Source organism: Chlorocebus sabaeus, chromosome 8 (genome assembly GCF_047675955.1).
Source record: "Chlorocebus sabaeus isolate Y175 chromosome 8, mChlSab1.0.hap1, whole genome shotgun sequence".
NCBI classification, from domain to species: domain Eukaryota; kingdom Metazoa; phylum Chordata; class Mammalia; order Primates; family Cercopithecidae; genus Chlorocebus; species Chlorocebus sabaeus.
Window position 1 is genome coordinate 70775709 of NC_132911.1, and position 15336 is coordinate 70791044.

General features: G+C 35.8%; 1 protein-coding gene across 2 annotated transcripts in view; it reads right to left on the reverse strand.

The window, feature by feature from the left end:
* Positions 1-543: 543 nt before the first annotated feature.
* The window catches only part of MYBL1 (MYB proto-oncogene like 1), a 48794-nt gene continuing 34001 nt past the window's right edge, over positions 544-15336 (reverse strand). Inside the window, exons 10-16 of one of the 2 annotated variants that reach the window (XM_008000778.3) lie at positions 14456-14824; positions 11821-11963; positions 10941-11055; positions 5253-5369; positions 5060-5164; positions 4437-4616; positions 544-3197 (exon numbers count right to left, since the gene is read on the reverse strand). In XM_008000778.3, coding sequence (XP_007998969.1) covers positions 3069-3197; positions 4437-4616; positions 5060-5164; positions 5253-5369; positions 10941-11055; positions 11821-11963; positions 14456-14824 — 1158 coding nt within the window. In that variant the 3' untranslated portion in view covers positions 544-3068. The remainder of the gene's footprint in view (positions 3198-4436; positions 4617-5059; positions 5165-5252; positions 5370-10940; positions 11056-11820; positions 11964-14455; positions 14825-15336) is intronic. The other variant, XM_008000779.3, reaches the window with a different exon arrangement.

Genomic DNA, 15336 nt, shown 5'->3' on the forward strand with positions numbered 1-15336 from the left:
TTCCCTCAGACTTCTGAGCCTACAAGGCTAAAGATAGAATCTAGATGGTGATGAATTTACTGAGGTAATATAATACCAAAGAGCCCTGCCTGGATGACCAGTGTGCCTTTCTCAGATGACACCCTTATGCCACTGTTCAATTTCTTGACATTTCTATAGAATGGAGACAGAGGCCATATGCAGGCTGAGAATTCACAGCTGACTTCAATGTGGGGGTGGATTACTCACTGGGTAAATGAAGGGAAGGCAATACCACTAAGTGACAGAACAAAGGAAGGGCAGGTCAAAGTTGGGAAAAAGGAAATCTGCTTTGAATATGTGTTTAAGGCGCCAACAGGAAGTGTCATGTGAAAGTATCTGAAAGGCAGCTGAAAATCTGGTTTTAAATGAGGCTCAATAAAGGGGCAATGTTGTATTTACTGGTAAAATCACCATTAAGAGAGTTCTAAGTGAGAAAAAAGGTCTAAGAACAGAATGTTAAGTCTCTAAGGATTCTATCAGTCCTTATAAAGCACGAAACCAAGTGAAATGAGCAATGCCAAGTCAGCTTGTACACAGATGCTTTATTTTGGATGTTAATATGTCGACATTGTATGCAAGATTCTCTCACAATGGAGTTTTCCATATATCACAAAACTCAATTTAGTCAGGGTAATTGCTATATTAATGTGAAAACCTTACAATAAAATGCAGTATTATATATGTGTAGTCAGTTTCCATGCAAGTATGGCTGCTACATGTATGTCTGGCATTTGTATAACATGCTGAAAGAAACTCAGAGGAACAAAACATTATAAAGGTGACTTAAGATGCCTGACATGTTTAAGATTAAAAATCTTGCAAAAAGCAACAAAGCAGTTAACTGAAGGATTCAACCAATACCAACCCAAATATGTGTTATGTCCAATAAGCCCAGACTTATCCACAATATATTACCATTTAGGATAATTTAATGCTCAAGAAAATATATGCTTTAAAAATATAGCTCTTATAAGATATTATACTTTGGTGACTGCAGACTATGTATATCCAGGTAAGGGCTACATTAAAAAAAACAACAACAAAAAACTATTATGTGCTATTAGTTCAAGGTAACTGAAATGATCCAGTATGAGTTTGCTACAATCATTGGTTTCACTAAGTGAAATTTCTGTGAGAAGTTCATTAATTAGAAAGCAATCAACATACTTAAACATGCTAAGAAGATTCAAATTGGTTTATCTATTTATCAACAAGGCATAATCTTAGTACCATACATTTTCTTCACTTCTCACTATATATATATGTGTGTGTGTGTGTGTGTGTATATATATATAAAAAATATGCAAAAACTAGCAAGTAGATTTAAATAGCTTAAAACCCTTTTAGGTCTACTGTTCAAGAGCTAAGCATTAAAATACTTAGTATTTCCATTTCTATTAACATACGAACAGAGCAGAAAATCTTAACCTGCTTTCATTTTGTTTTTTAAGGCATAGTAGTATTTTGGCATTTGTAAGAATTTGCCTGGTAATGGTTGATTCCATTTAGTTAACTTGAGAACTTGCCATCATTTGTTTTTTATCTTTTCACACAGTGCAAGTGGTGGTCGCTCTTTCCTTCTCTCGTAGCAGCAAGCCGATTCTGCTATTTTCTATAGCAGCATACTTCAGGAGTGGAGAGGGAGAGAGTGTGTCAATTATAAATAATTCAAACTACAGTGTACAATTCTATTTACCTGTCAGTGTTTAAGTTGACAGCACACCATTATATGACTGAAAAAAATTACATATAATCTCTACCACAAAAGCAAATAAAAAATCTTTCAAGAAGAAATAAAATAAGTGCAAACACCTAAAACAGGCAACTGAAGCAACTGTTGTAACCTGTAGAGAAACACAAAACATTTAAAAAAGGACAAAATATTTTTATAAATAAAAGATAATGTTCTCCACTTCTGAAACACTGAGTAAATATAAACTTCTAAGTGCAGACTGTTTTTAGGGACCAAGGTACCATATTATTTTTTAAACAAAATGCAAAAATTTCAAAAACATATACAAATCACCAGATTAATGTATATGACCATCCCCGATATTATTTAAAAAGAAAATATTAAATTATTATTTAGTACATTTTTAGAACTACTTTATAACCAACATGATTTAAAGGGCATAGTGCAACATTTAGGTAGATGTGACATATAGTAAAGATATTGTATTCTTTGCAGCTATAACTTACTACTGTTTCATACTTAAAGTCAAAATTTTTCTTTACTGTGTTAGCTGTAATAACAGGAAACAACATTGGCTTCTAGGCACCCTGTATACGTATAAATATCTACATTTAAGCTTTAAAAATAAAAATAAATTATAAAAAACCGACTTCTTTCCAATTTACAAAGTCCTCCTGCTCCTACATACTGTACAATACATTCAACAAAATTCTCAGCTCTTCTGAGATTAAGAAAATACTATTTACTAATAAAGAAAAAACTCTTTTTTGAATGCTTTTTGTTTTCAGTACTATGCTCAAATAAATACATTTAACACTGTAGTTAATTTTACTGCTTCTGAAAAAAAAAAATTAGTAGTGCAACTTTCTAGCCTTCCTTTAAATTCCTTTTCAATGTGTTTCTTTGTAAATGGTAGCCTAAGTAAATCAGCACGTGGGCAAAAGTACTTCATAAAATCGTGTGCTTTCCATACATAGACTAATTTCAGATATCATATCTACTCTTACACCTATCTATAACAAAACTGCAGCATCAAGAGAGTAGCAACATATATCTTGTGAAGAAAATATGAGAATTTACTTTTAGAAATCCATGAACATTCTATTATTTTCCCATCTTGTTCTTTAAAAACAATTTTTAAAAATCTCATCTCTTAAAAAATAAACTATGAAACTGTCTACCCCTTAAGTGACTTACTAGCTTTCTGCCTACTATGTAGAATAGAAAAACGATGCCGTATTAAAAGGGCTATCTTACAACTTTAAAAACAACTAATTGAGAAAAACTTCACTGCAACCTAATTTAGTAGAGACTGCAGTAAGGGAGGGGGGCATTTCATCAATTTTAATAATAATTACAGTATGAGAGCTCTTGAAGTACTACTGGTAGCTGTGTAAGTACTCAGATATCTTCTTGCTTGTTCAGTCATAATAAGTTGGTCTTCTGTCTTCCCATAAACCACTGTTTCCCATTCACAATTTGACTAGAAAGGAAATATTAATAGTGATGTGAAAAGTATTAAAATAACTATCCATATTATATCACAATTAGACTCTTAAAGTCAGTTATTTAAACTGATTAGATATTTCATAAGCAATAATTATAAAAATGTTTTTACAATGGCATTGTATTTTTTAATAATAATGTTTTTAAATATATACTGAAATATTTTTGATCAAGTTTTTAAAAAGTCAATTATTTTAGCTATCTATATTGCTTACAGGCCTATGGAGGCAGTTTAGAAGTCTTCTCCCCAACAATTCCCCCCAAATCAAATGAATCTTAACATGGAAATAAATGTTAGTCATTACTGCTTCAAAATTTTGCAACAGTTTAAAGAGAGGATGTAATGTCAAAAAATGAGCCAAGAATGCTTTACTTACAAATTAGGAAATATATTCATAGCAAAAAATCAAGTTTATGGTTTTTTTCTTCCCTTATTATAAAGATTACTATGTTATAGACGTGATCTTCTATATAATAACTTCCCCCAAAAGTTCTATGTTAATTAAACGCTGGGAACTCAAATCATTTTACATGGATTCAGAGAATGTGCTACATGGCTCTTAGAAAGCAGCGGCTGAAAACAGATGTAAGGTGGTCATATGTGATTGCCAAAGATGTTTTCAAGGTATGCTTCAACATCAGGAATACTAATGCTGCAGTCACTGTGGCATAAAGAAGAAAATTTCCTACTCAATGAACTCTCAAATTCTCTGGGGTAAACTCTTAACGCAGTAAAAATTTTCCCAACCTTCATTTGCAGTTACACACTGGCCACATCCCAACAGAAAAAAAAGGACTTTGTTTTACAACTTCTGAGCCAAAAAGTTCACTGGAAACCATGGTACCAACAAAATCATGCTGAAACTGCTTCTAACCACTTACCCTTTTTCAGAATAGCAATTAGGGCTATACATATTTGTTACAGGAGAAGAGGTGCCAGAAGTAGATTTATATATCTTTAGTTTAAAAAAGATACAGTGCTGAGGAAATCACCAGATGAGTCTTTGGTTACAGCTCCAATTGTTTAGTTTATATGTGCCCTGATGAATGAGTCTCTCAAACCCAAATGTGAATGACAAAATAATGGTAAATGTTTAGTTACTGTTACAATCAATTTTGAATTTAAAAGAAAAAGTATAATTTGTGATCAGTAAATCCAAAGTGATCATTGATTAAACAAAAACAAAAATCACTAAAGAAATTTATAAATCCATACCTGAAGATTCTTTTCCAATTTGACAACTTTGGAAGTGTTAGGGTTTGGTTTCTTTTTAGTAAGTGTATATGTTTTGTTGGTTGAATTTATATCTTGTTTTTCAGGAATCAAGTTGCACCTATTGTCATGTATTTCCAATAATGGTATCATTAATAAGGATGTAGTAAATATATTTTCTGACTAAGAGAGAAAAAAGAAAGAGGAAAATAACTAATTCAAAAATGGAGACAAATGGAGGTACTACTGAGTAAGTGGTAATGGAAGCCCTGTTTATTTCTCTCCAAGAAAGCACTTGGCTCTGCTGAAATTTCTAGCAATGTAGTAATATTAAGTATTTTGGAAATGAACCAAAGATAAACTCTGATATTTAAAATCTTGAGAACTACAATTTTTTAACATCATATATAAGGCAGCTGACTCCTCTCATAACAAAAGAAATTTTAAAAAAGTAAATAAAATATTCTCTACAGTGAATAGTTTCTCTGCAAATTAGGCAAAATGATACTAAAATAAAAATCCTTCATGAATCTCTAATGAACTGGCTACACAATGAGTAAGAAATAAGAACCACTAGGACTTAAAGCAACCATTTAAAATAACAATAATAATAATCCTTTACAAACCTGCATGTCTGAAATGTCTTCAGTCAACAGTTGAGTGCCTGATCCTTCTTTTTCCCAGTTATCTAAGACTAGTGATTTTCTGACTTTCTTCCCAGAAGCGGTATTCTAAAATGAGTAATTTGTTGTAGAAGCTTTATGGCAAAGTCTCTTGGATACAATAAGACTTTTATTAACAATAATACTAGAAGATTACCTCTTGTTTGCAGCTTTTGTAGGCAGGTTCATCTTCCTCTTTGAGGAATAGGTCTGTTCCAGTTTCTTCTTTTAAAACTTCCCGAATATCTTCTTCCAAGAAGGCAAGTGGCTGGGACTAAATTGTTTTTTAAAATGTTGTAAAAAGTCATTTACAGCAATTCCTTTTTCTCCCTATATATAGGAAACCCATCTTTTATACTTTCCCATTATTGTCATAATTTTCTCCTAGGCCCTATAGATATATTAATTAAATTAATCCATTTTATGGCAAAACAATATTACACATTTGCAAGTACTGAGTAAAGAATGGCAATTTCTTCTTTCTAGGCTACTAAACAAAAATCTTCCTTTTGGGGAAACCACTGTAGCTCCTGCTTCAGGTCAGGATCTTCAGAATTAAACAGAAAAGAAAGATGTTATTTCTCAAGTATTTTTTTTACATAAAAATAAGAAATACAGAACATATTAGAAATACATTAGCTCTTATTCTACTTTTATTGTATTTATTACATGGTATGTAATTACTAGTTAACATGTTTCTGTTACCACTAAGATTGTGAGATACTTGACAGCAGTGATCAGGTCATTTTATACCTAGCCTAAGCATCCTTGTATACCTAGATATAAGATCCTTGTATATATAAGATATAAGATCCTTGTATACCTAGCCTAAGCAAACAGCTGACACAGTATCCAAGAAGAGGGAGAGAGTGAGTGTGTGTGTGCACGTGTGTGTAGTGTGGGAGGGTAGGTTATGAAGAGACAGACAATTGAGTGTGAGCGAAGTGATAAAATAGTCTCAAAATATTGTTCATCTAGCTTTCTGTCAAATAGGTAAGCACAACTTATAACCCAGAAAAAATTTTAAAATTATATCTAACTTATACCTATCATAACCAAGATATACTTGAAAAGGTAATCAAACCTCTACTAAATAAAAGAACTGGCAGCACTTAATAACCAGCAGCTGCCAGGTATAGTGGCTCACGCCTGTAATCCCAACACTTTGGGAGGCAGAGGTGGGCAGATCACGAGGTCAAGAGATCAAAACCCCATCCCTACTAAAAACACAAAAATTAGCCGGGGGTGGTGGTGCGCACCCCAGGAGGCTGAGGCAGGAGAATTGCTTGAACCCAGGAGGCAGAGGTTGCAGAGAGCCGAGATCACGCCACTGGACTCCAGCCTGGGTGACAGAGCCAGACTCCATCTCAAAAAAACAAACAAACAAACAAACAAAAACAAACAAAAATCAAAAAAACACCAGCAGCTTATATCCCCAGCCAGCAAAGTTAGAGAGAATAGTATTCACATATAAATGAGATTTCACAGAACTTACAAAAACTTTTAAAATGAAAATAAAATGTTAAAAGTGTTCTCATCTAGACTGAGACATACAGGAATTATGTTAATGTTTCTGTATACTTCTCAAAGAGCTTATTATTATTATTACTATTTACTTATTTATTGAGATGGAATCTTGCTCTGTCACCCAGGCTGGAGTGCAGTGGCACAATCTCAGTTTACTGCAACCTCCACACCCCCCGACCCTCTGGTTCAACCAATTCTCCTGCCTCAGCCTCCCGAGTAGCTGGGATTGTAGGCATCTGCCACGATGCCTGGCTAATTTCTTGTATTTTTACTAAAGACGGGGTTTCACCATGTTGGCCAGGCTGGTCTCGAACTCCTGACCTCAGGAGGTAATCTGCCCACCTCGACCTCCCAAAGTGCTGGGGTTACAGGTGTGAGCCACCACACCCGGCCTCAAAGAGCTTTTTAATGAGGATATTTCACCAAGAACATAAAGTATTCTTTTTTCAAATTAACTTTTAAGTTCAGGGGTCCAAGTGCAAGTTTGTTACATAGGTAAACATGGGGGGTTGTTGTGTAGGTTATTTCATCACCTAGCCAGGCGCAGTGGCTCATGCCTGTAATCCCAGAACTTTGGGAGGCCAAACCAGGCAGATCACGAGGTTAGGAGTTCAAGACCAGCCTGGCTAACATGGTGAAACCCCGTCTCTACTAGAAATACAAAAATTAGCCAGGGTGGTGGAGGGCACCTGTAATCCCAGCTACTTCGGAGGCTAAGGCAGGAGAATCGCTTGAAACTGGAAGGCAGAGGTTGCAGTGAGCCAAGATCACACCACCGTACTCTAGCCTGGGCAACGAGAGTGAAACTCTGTCTCAAAACAAAACAAAACAAAACAAAAACAAAAACAAAGATTATTTCATCACCCAAGTATTAAGCCTAGTACCCATTAGTTATTTTTCCTGATCTTCTATCTTCCCACCTTCCACTCTCTGAAAGGCCCCAGTGTGTGTTGTTCCTCTCTAAATGTCCACATGTTCCCATCATTTAGCTCCCATTTATAAATGAGAATATGCAGTATTTGGTTTTCTATTCCTGTGTTGGTTTGCTGAGGATAATGGCTTCCAGCTCTATCCATGTGCTTGCAAAAGACATGACCTCATTCTTTTTTATGGCTGCACAGTAGTCCATGGTGTATTTGTACCACATTTTCTTTTTTTTTTTTTTTTTTTTCCTCAATTTTTTTTGAGATGGGGTCTCACTCTATCACCCAGACTAGAGTGCAGTGGCATAATATCAGCTCACTGCAACCTCTACCTCCCAGGGTCAAGTGATCCTCCCACCTCAGTCTCCCAAGTAGCTAGGGCCACAGGTGCACACCACCATGCCCAGCTAATTTTTTGTATTTTTGGTAGAGATGGGGTTTAACCATGTTGTCCAGGCTGGTCTTGAACTCCTGAGCTCAAATGATCTGCCTGTCTTGATCCTCCAAAATGCTGGGATTACAGGCATGAGCCACTGCATCCAGCCCACATATTCTTGATCTAGTATAGTATTCTTAAAAAGATCTGGAGTTTTTTCCCCCTTTAAGAATATAAATGTCCTAGAATAGGGCTAAGACAGATTAATTCATTCACTAGGAAAAATCATTCTCTTAATTGCTCTAATGTGTCAAAAGCAAAGAACTCCTCCATTTAATACTTTTCACGTTTGATACTACCAAACTTAATACTTCTACAGAGTTTTTAGCCTTTTGAGTAATTCATAGTAAATATTAAAACAATCAAAATTTATTAAAAAGGCAACAGATATTTAAGATATACCTGATTAAAATTCCAAAGCCAATCTCCCAGAAGTGCATTTGACTCATAGTAAGATACAAAAGAAAGCTAAGTGGTTAGCATATAGTAGATGCTCAGTAAATAACTGGAGGAGGAGGAGGAGGAGAAATGAGAAGTCAACTTACTGCAAAGAAATATATGAGCCTATAAATATTCTAGGAATTTTAATTTCTAAATGATTGCCTTCCTTTTATCTTAAATTGCTGATGCAAGTAATCTGTTTTGGCAATGGTCAAATTCTATCCAAAGAGCTGTGAATGCTGCTGGTATTAAATTTAAAATGTCAGAGGGCTAGTAAACAAACCGACAAGGAATTTAGGTATTTGAAACCTATTATAAATAATACTTTGTTTTTGTTTTTGTTTTTCAAACAGAGCTGCACTCTGTCCCTTAGGCTGGATTGCAGTGGCTTGATCACCACACACTGTAGCCTCCACTTCCCAGGCTCAAACAAACCTCCTGGGACTACTACAAGAGCATTCTACCACACCCAGCTATCAAATGATAATTTTTATTCCACTTATATGTTGACCAAATGACCCTGACTCACTGTAGAATTTTTAAATGCTTTCAAATCATTGTTTACTTGTCTAATCCCCAATTAGTTTACATGCCCCTATGAAGGCAGGAACATTACTTGACCTTTTCAACATTTATTCCATCCCTAAAGCCTAGTGCAGTGCCTGGAACCTATCAGGCACTCAATCAGTATTTCCTGAATTAATGATGAATTTTTAAAATAAACAGCAAAACACTGAAACAGACAGGCTAAATCAATCAGGTAATTCCACACAATGGAATATTATGCAAACATTAAAAATTATGGGATAAATATATACATTTACTTGGTTAAATTAAAAAATGGTGTTATAAAATAATAAAGTGTGGTCATACTCTTGTTTTATTTATGTATATGCATAAATAAAAACTCCAGGAAGCTCTAAAGGAAACATGATTGTTCACAGCAGTACATGGAGCTAAATGACAAAAAGACTCGATCAACCCTACTATGTACCCTTTAACATAGTATTTTGAAAAAGAAAGAAAAGACTAGTAGATGTGTGTGTGTAACATGCTTTTGGGCAGAAAATTAATTAAATCAAGTAAACCAGAATTTGCTAACGAATCTAACCAAAAAGTGACTAAAAATAGAAGAACATAACTAAAAAACCCTGAAAGTCACCAATATTTTAAAAATCGTATTTCTAAAGAACTTGTCAGAAATCTGTAACTGCCTAAAATGCCCATCACTTTTCCAAGGTATTTCAAAGGCAGTAAGATATATGAAAGCACAGTAACTAGAACACTTCCCAGTCCTATTCATTCGTGAACTACTACCGCAAATACTATTATTAGAATAACAGCAGCAACCAAGCACACACTACTTGAAACTCAGACAAGCTCTTTTAATTACATCAACTCTTTCAGCTTCACAGTAACAATTTGGGGTGTGTTTTATGATCTCCTTTGCATAGAAAAGGAAACTGAGCCTTTTCCTAATTAGTTTCCTAAAGAGGTACCCTGATTAGTTTCCTAAATATTATCATGAAAGTGCTTCAGTATATTAAAATTATTTTATTCTAATACATGTAACCATGACTGAAACTACTAAAATGTAAATTTCAGTATTAAGAAAAGCGTTTCGGCCGGCCGCAGCGGCTCACTCCTGTAATCCCAGCACTTTGGGAGGCCAAGGCGGGTGGGTCATGAGGTCAAGAGATCAAGACTATCCTGGCCAACATGGTGAAACCCAGTCTCTACTAAAAATACAAAAATTAGCTGGGCGTGGTGGCACAAGCCTGTAGTTCAAGCTACTCAGGAGGCTGAGGGAGAATTGCCTGAACCTGGGAGGTGGAGGTTGCAGTGAGCCAAGATTGAGCCACTGCACTCCATTCTGGTGACAGAGCAAGACTCTGTCTCAAAAAAAAAAAAAGAAAGAAAAATGAAAAAAAAAAACAGAAAAGAGTTCCACTGACACCTGATCTGTTTTCTCTGGATGCTATAAAGCTAAGAATTCAAAACAAGCCAAGCAAGGATTTACAAGTTAAAGAAAAAGGTGGACACAAAATTCAAACTTAAAAATTAGGCAAGGTGCAGTGGCTCACGCCTGTAATCCTAGCACTTTGGGAGGCCGAGGCGGGGGTGGATCACCTGAGGTCAGAAGTTCAAGACCAGGCTGGCCAATGTGGTGAAACCCCATCTCTACTAAAAATACAAAAATTAGCTGGGTGTGGTGGCGGGCACCTGTAATACCAGCTACTCAGGAGGCTGAGGCCTGAGGCTCACTTAAACCCAGGGGGTGGAGTTTGCAGTGAGCTGAGATCGTGCCACTTCACTCCAGCCTGGGCAACAAAGCGAGACTCCTTGTCAAAAACAAAACAAAACAACAATAACAAAAAACTTGAAAATCAAAAGATAAAGCTTTGTATCTGTTTCAGTAAACATCTTTTTTAAATGTTAAAAATCAAAGTGATAAAAATCACAATTTGTGTTTTTTTTAAATTAGGAACATTATTAAAAATAAAATGAATATACATACCACAATTTTAAGAGGTCCATATTTTTTCTCCTGAGCAGCAAGCGCATTCTTAAAAGGAGTAGGAGTTCTTGGTGTGGTACCCAATATAGATCTTCTAATAGTAGGTGTTCTAAAACTATCCAATCATTTAAATATTTATGTTATAGTCACAATCTGATTGCATACGAGTTAATGAAAGCAAAGCAATTTAAGCACACACTAAATTTTCTTACACACATACACAAATACACACACACACATATATATATATGCTTCATCTAAACATTCTAAGACTATTTTACAGTATGCCTGTCTATGGTAATTCTGATTTCAATCACTCATCTTAAAATAGAAAAAAAGAATTAATACAGAAAAAAGTACTAGAAATGTTTTCATTGAAATCAAAGACACTATATTTAAGTTGGTTTTGACTGTCCTAAGGAGAAAACATAAGGCTATGATTTAAAAAAAAAAATTCTGGCCCAGCCCAGTGGCTCATGCCTGTAATCCCAGCACTTTGGGAGGCTGAGACAGGCAGATCACCTGAGGTCAGAAGTCCAAGACCAGCCTGGCCAACACAGTGAAATGCCATCTCTACTACACATATAATATTATCCAGGTATGGTGGCACATGCCTGTAATCCCAGCTACTCAGGAGCCTGAGGCAGGAGAATCACTTGAACCCGGGAGGTGGAGGTTGCAGTGAGCCAAGATCTCACCATTGCACTCCAGCCTGGGCAACGAGAGCGAAATTCCATCTCAAAAAACAACAACAAAAAAAATTCTAAGTCCTGTAGGAATAGGGATTATGATACATGCTATTTATATGCACAAAAAGCTAATCTACTCTTGACATTGTGCTCCCCATTTTCTCTAACACAATTATTTAATACCTACTTACCCTACATTTTCCTTTTGATCTTTGGGAGTTGTTTCCTTATGAAGAGGAGTTGTAATGAGAACTTTCTGCCCACAAATAGGGGTTGATGTAAATGAAGGATTTTCTATATTAAGTTGTTCATTTCCAGGACATGTGTTGAAAAACTAAAAATGGAAGAGAGTTTAAAGATGATTTCTAGAACATCAAAATCCCTACACAAATATTAAACTAAGATTTTCAAATTATTTCTTCATACCTCTTTTAAAAAGCTTATGAATAACATTACACTTATACTCCATGGAAATTATGCTCCATGAGGGTAGGAATTTTTGTCTGGTTTGTTCATTTTTGTCTCCCCAGCTCTTAGAACAGTGTTTAGCACACATAGGAATTCAAGAAACATTTAACAAATATTCAAAAATTACAAAAAAAATACTAAAAATTTTAAAAAGTGTATTATCAAATAGAGACCCATAGAAACTATAAACAGTTGCTGTGTTAAATCTAACAGTTTTGTACAACAGTGTGTAACTGAAAAAAACAAGTTTTTTTAGCTCTTATTAATAAATGACCTTAAGTGGCTTTTTCTATGAGAGTATTTTAATTTAGAATATAACAACGCTTTGCTGATGAGAAATACAGCTGTCTGGCAAATTTGCCTATCTAGAACACAGAACCTCTAAGCAGTCAAAATTGGTATCACAGAGTCCATCTTCTAAATTATACAATCTACAACTGTGAAATACTAATTATATTCACAATACAATTGTGAAATACTGATTTATTTTTGTAGTCAAAAATTAGAAACAGTGGTATGAAGCCATAGAAATGGCTTCAAAGCTACTTATAACTAGAATGAAGTCTAGCTCTATCACTTCTGGCTCTGAATACTTGAATTTATTTTACCCTAAGATTAGTAATCAAACCCTCTTTTACAGGATAAAATCCAAGCAGTTTGCCATGCCAAACAAGCATCTTTCAGCCACTTCTACCTTAGAATTCACACTTCAATAAAAATTGCTAGTGTGCAAAACTCCAGAATAGAAAACTGCTAGTGTGCCCAAGCCTACTTCACTTTCCCCAGTGCTTTTTAACTCTGAGAGCAGGTCTGAGGGTGAACAGACTATTCACATTGTAGTCTATACAAATGGCATTCCCTGAAGCATGGGTGCACAATTTTTAGAGATCTATGTTCTGCCAGATCCTACTTATCTCCCTAGCCTCAAAATATACCTCCAATAATATCCCAGCATTCTCCATGTTTATTTGACCATTAAACTCCCTTCTTCCCCCTTAAACTTTGAAGCCTATGCCAAACACTTTCAGAAAACATCAGCTCCATCTCTTACTAACTGTTGCCTTTTACAAGTGGCTCAACTTCAGAATTTTATTCCACCTAACTCCTTTTGAAAGAGCATCAACTGAGATCCTATAAGAAAAGTGTTTGGAGGCCGGGCCGGTGGCTCACGCCTGTAATCCCAGCACTTTGGGAGGCAGATGTGGGCAGATCACCTAAGGTTGGGAGTTCGAGACCAGCCTGACCAACATGGAGAAACCCGTCTCTAATAAAAATACAAAATTAGCCAGGCATGGTGGCGCATGCCTGTAATCCCAGCTACCGGGGAGGCTGAGGCAGGAGAATCACCTGAACCCGGGAGGCGGAGGTTGCGGTAAGCCGAGATGGTGCCATTGCACCCCAGGCTGGGCAATAAGAGCAAAACTCCATCTCAAAAAAAAAATTTAAAAAAAAAGTTTGGCAAACAACCTGGAGCAAGTGTTCAATAGGAAACTGTCCTAACATAAACATCTACTGTCCAGGGGTATTATAAGAGAAGAAAGTAAGTAGGTAGTTCTGGACATCCTTGGGAAACCTCTTGACACATTAAATTCTTACAGTAAGCAATTATCTAAGTTTCTTTCAAAGAACGTTAAAAGGAAAAATTCAGTGGGCAAACTAAATAAATTACTTTAAATAGGTAAGGTCACTTTAAACTTTATCAGGTGTATCTATCGCACAGTAGTCAGTCAGGAAACTGGATCTCAGTCTCAGCCTTGCATTAGATAACTTTGGGCAAATCAATTTTACCTTTCTGGGCTTGTTTTATGATGAGTTCTATAAAGATATGGGACTACAAGATAAAGAAAATGTCTCTCTAAACACTGTAGTATAATATCATGCAGAACCGGGAACAGTGGCTCACGCCTGTAATCCCAGCACTTTGGGAGCCAAGGCAGGTGGATTACTTGAGTTCAGGAGTTCAACACCAGCCTGGGCAACATGGCGAAACCCCATCTCTACAAAAAATACAAAAATTAGCTAGGTGTGGTGGCACGCATCTATAGTCCAGGCTACTTGGGGGCTGAGGCGGGAAGATCACTTGAGCCTGGGTGGTTGAGGCGGCAGTGTGCCATGTTTGTGCCACTGCACTCCACCTGGGCAACAAAACGAGACCCTGTCTCCAATATATATATATATGCCACTATTACATTTTGTGAGATACTTTCTAATCTCTCAGAGTTCAGTATTCTCAAGTATACATTTAAACACATTATTTTTTATGTTATCAAAGTTACCAACTGCTAGTAAGGATATTAAAGATCTAATTTAATCTAACTCATTGACATTTAGAAACATAAACAAAATCAACACTGCTACCTGTGAAGGAGAAAATGGTAGTGTTTTCAGTGGTGTATGTTTTAGCGCTGTATTACCACCATCGTTCAATGAGCCATCCCTAAGTTCGCTGCCTGGGGAAAGGCCCACTCGCATTTTTCTCTTCTTTCTGAGGATGGCTGGTGGAGTGCTAAACTTGGCTACATTTGGGGATGTTAAAGGAACAGCTTCACTGTTGCCACCATTACAAGTGTTTTTTTTCCCTTCAAGTACAAGACTGACGTTAAATTGGCATTCCATGGCTCCTTCATTGTGCTGAATTCTCATTAATTTAACTGGGGTGGATTTGATAGGAGAAGCAGCAGCATCAGAAATATCAAAACTGGTAACATCACTCCATGCTACAGGATCCTGCAATAAATTAAACTGTTAATAAAGTTAATGCTATAACCTAGTTAAATCTGATCTTGAACACAGGATGATGATTTCCACAGAGTTAATTAACAACACATTTTATCAGTGGAAACGCTTTCCTTGGACATTTTTTTTTTAAGCAAGGTCATTTGAGAGGAACAGATTATGGCTTTCCTATGATTCCAGAATACATAATAGTTCATCTAATTCAGTAGTTGAAGCTTACTGTCAAAGTATTTTAAGAAGAACAAATTGTAAGTTATTATCAAAAATTAAGTTATTATCAAAAAGTATAATTCGTTATAAAACTTCACATTCTACTCCACATCAGGAAGACACCATCAAATTCTGCATAATCATTTGGTAATGTGTATGGAACATGTTAAAAATGGTGATACACTTTGATCCAGAAATTCAATTTAACCTAAAGACATAATCATGATTTTGCACAAAGCTTTATACGTTATTCGTAATGCTGAAAAACTAGACACTACCTAAATGTCCAATAA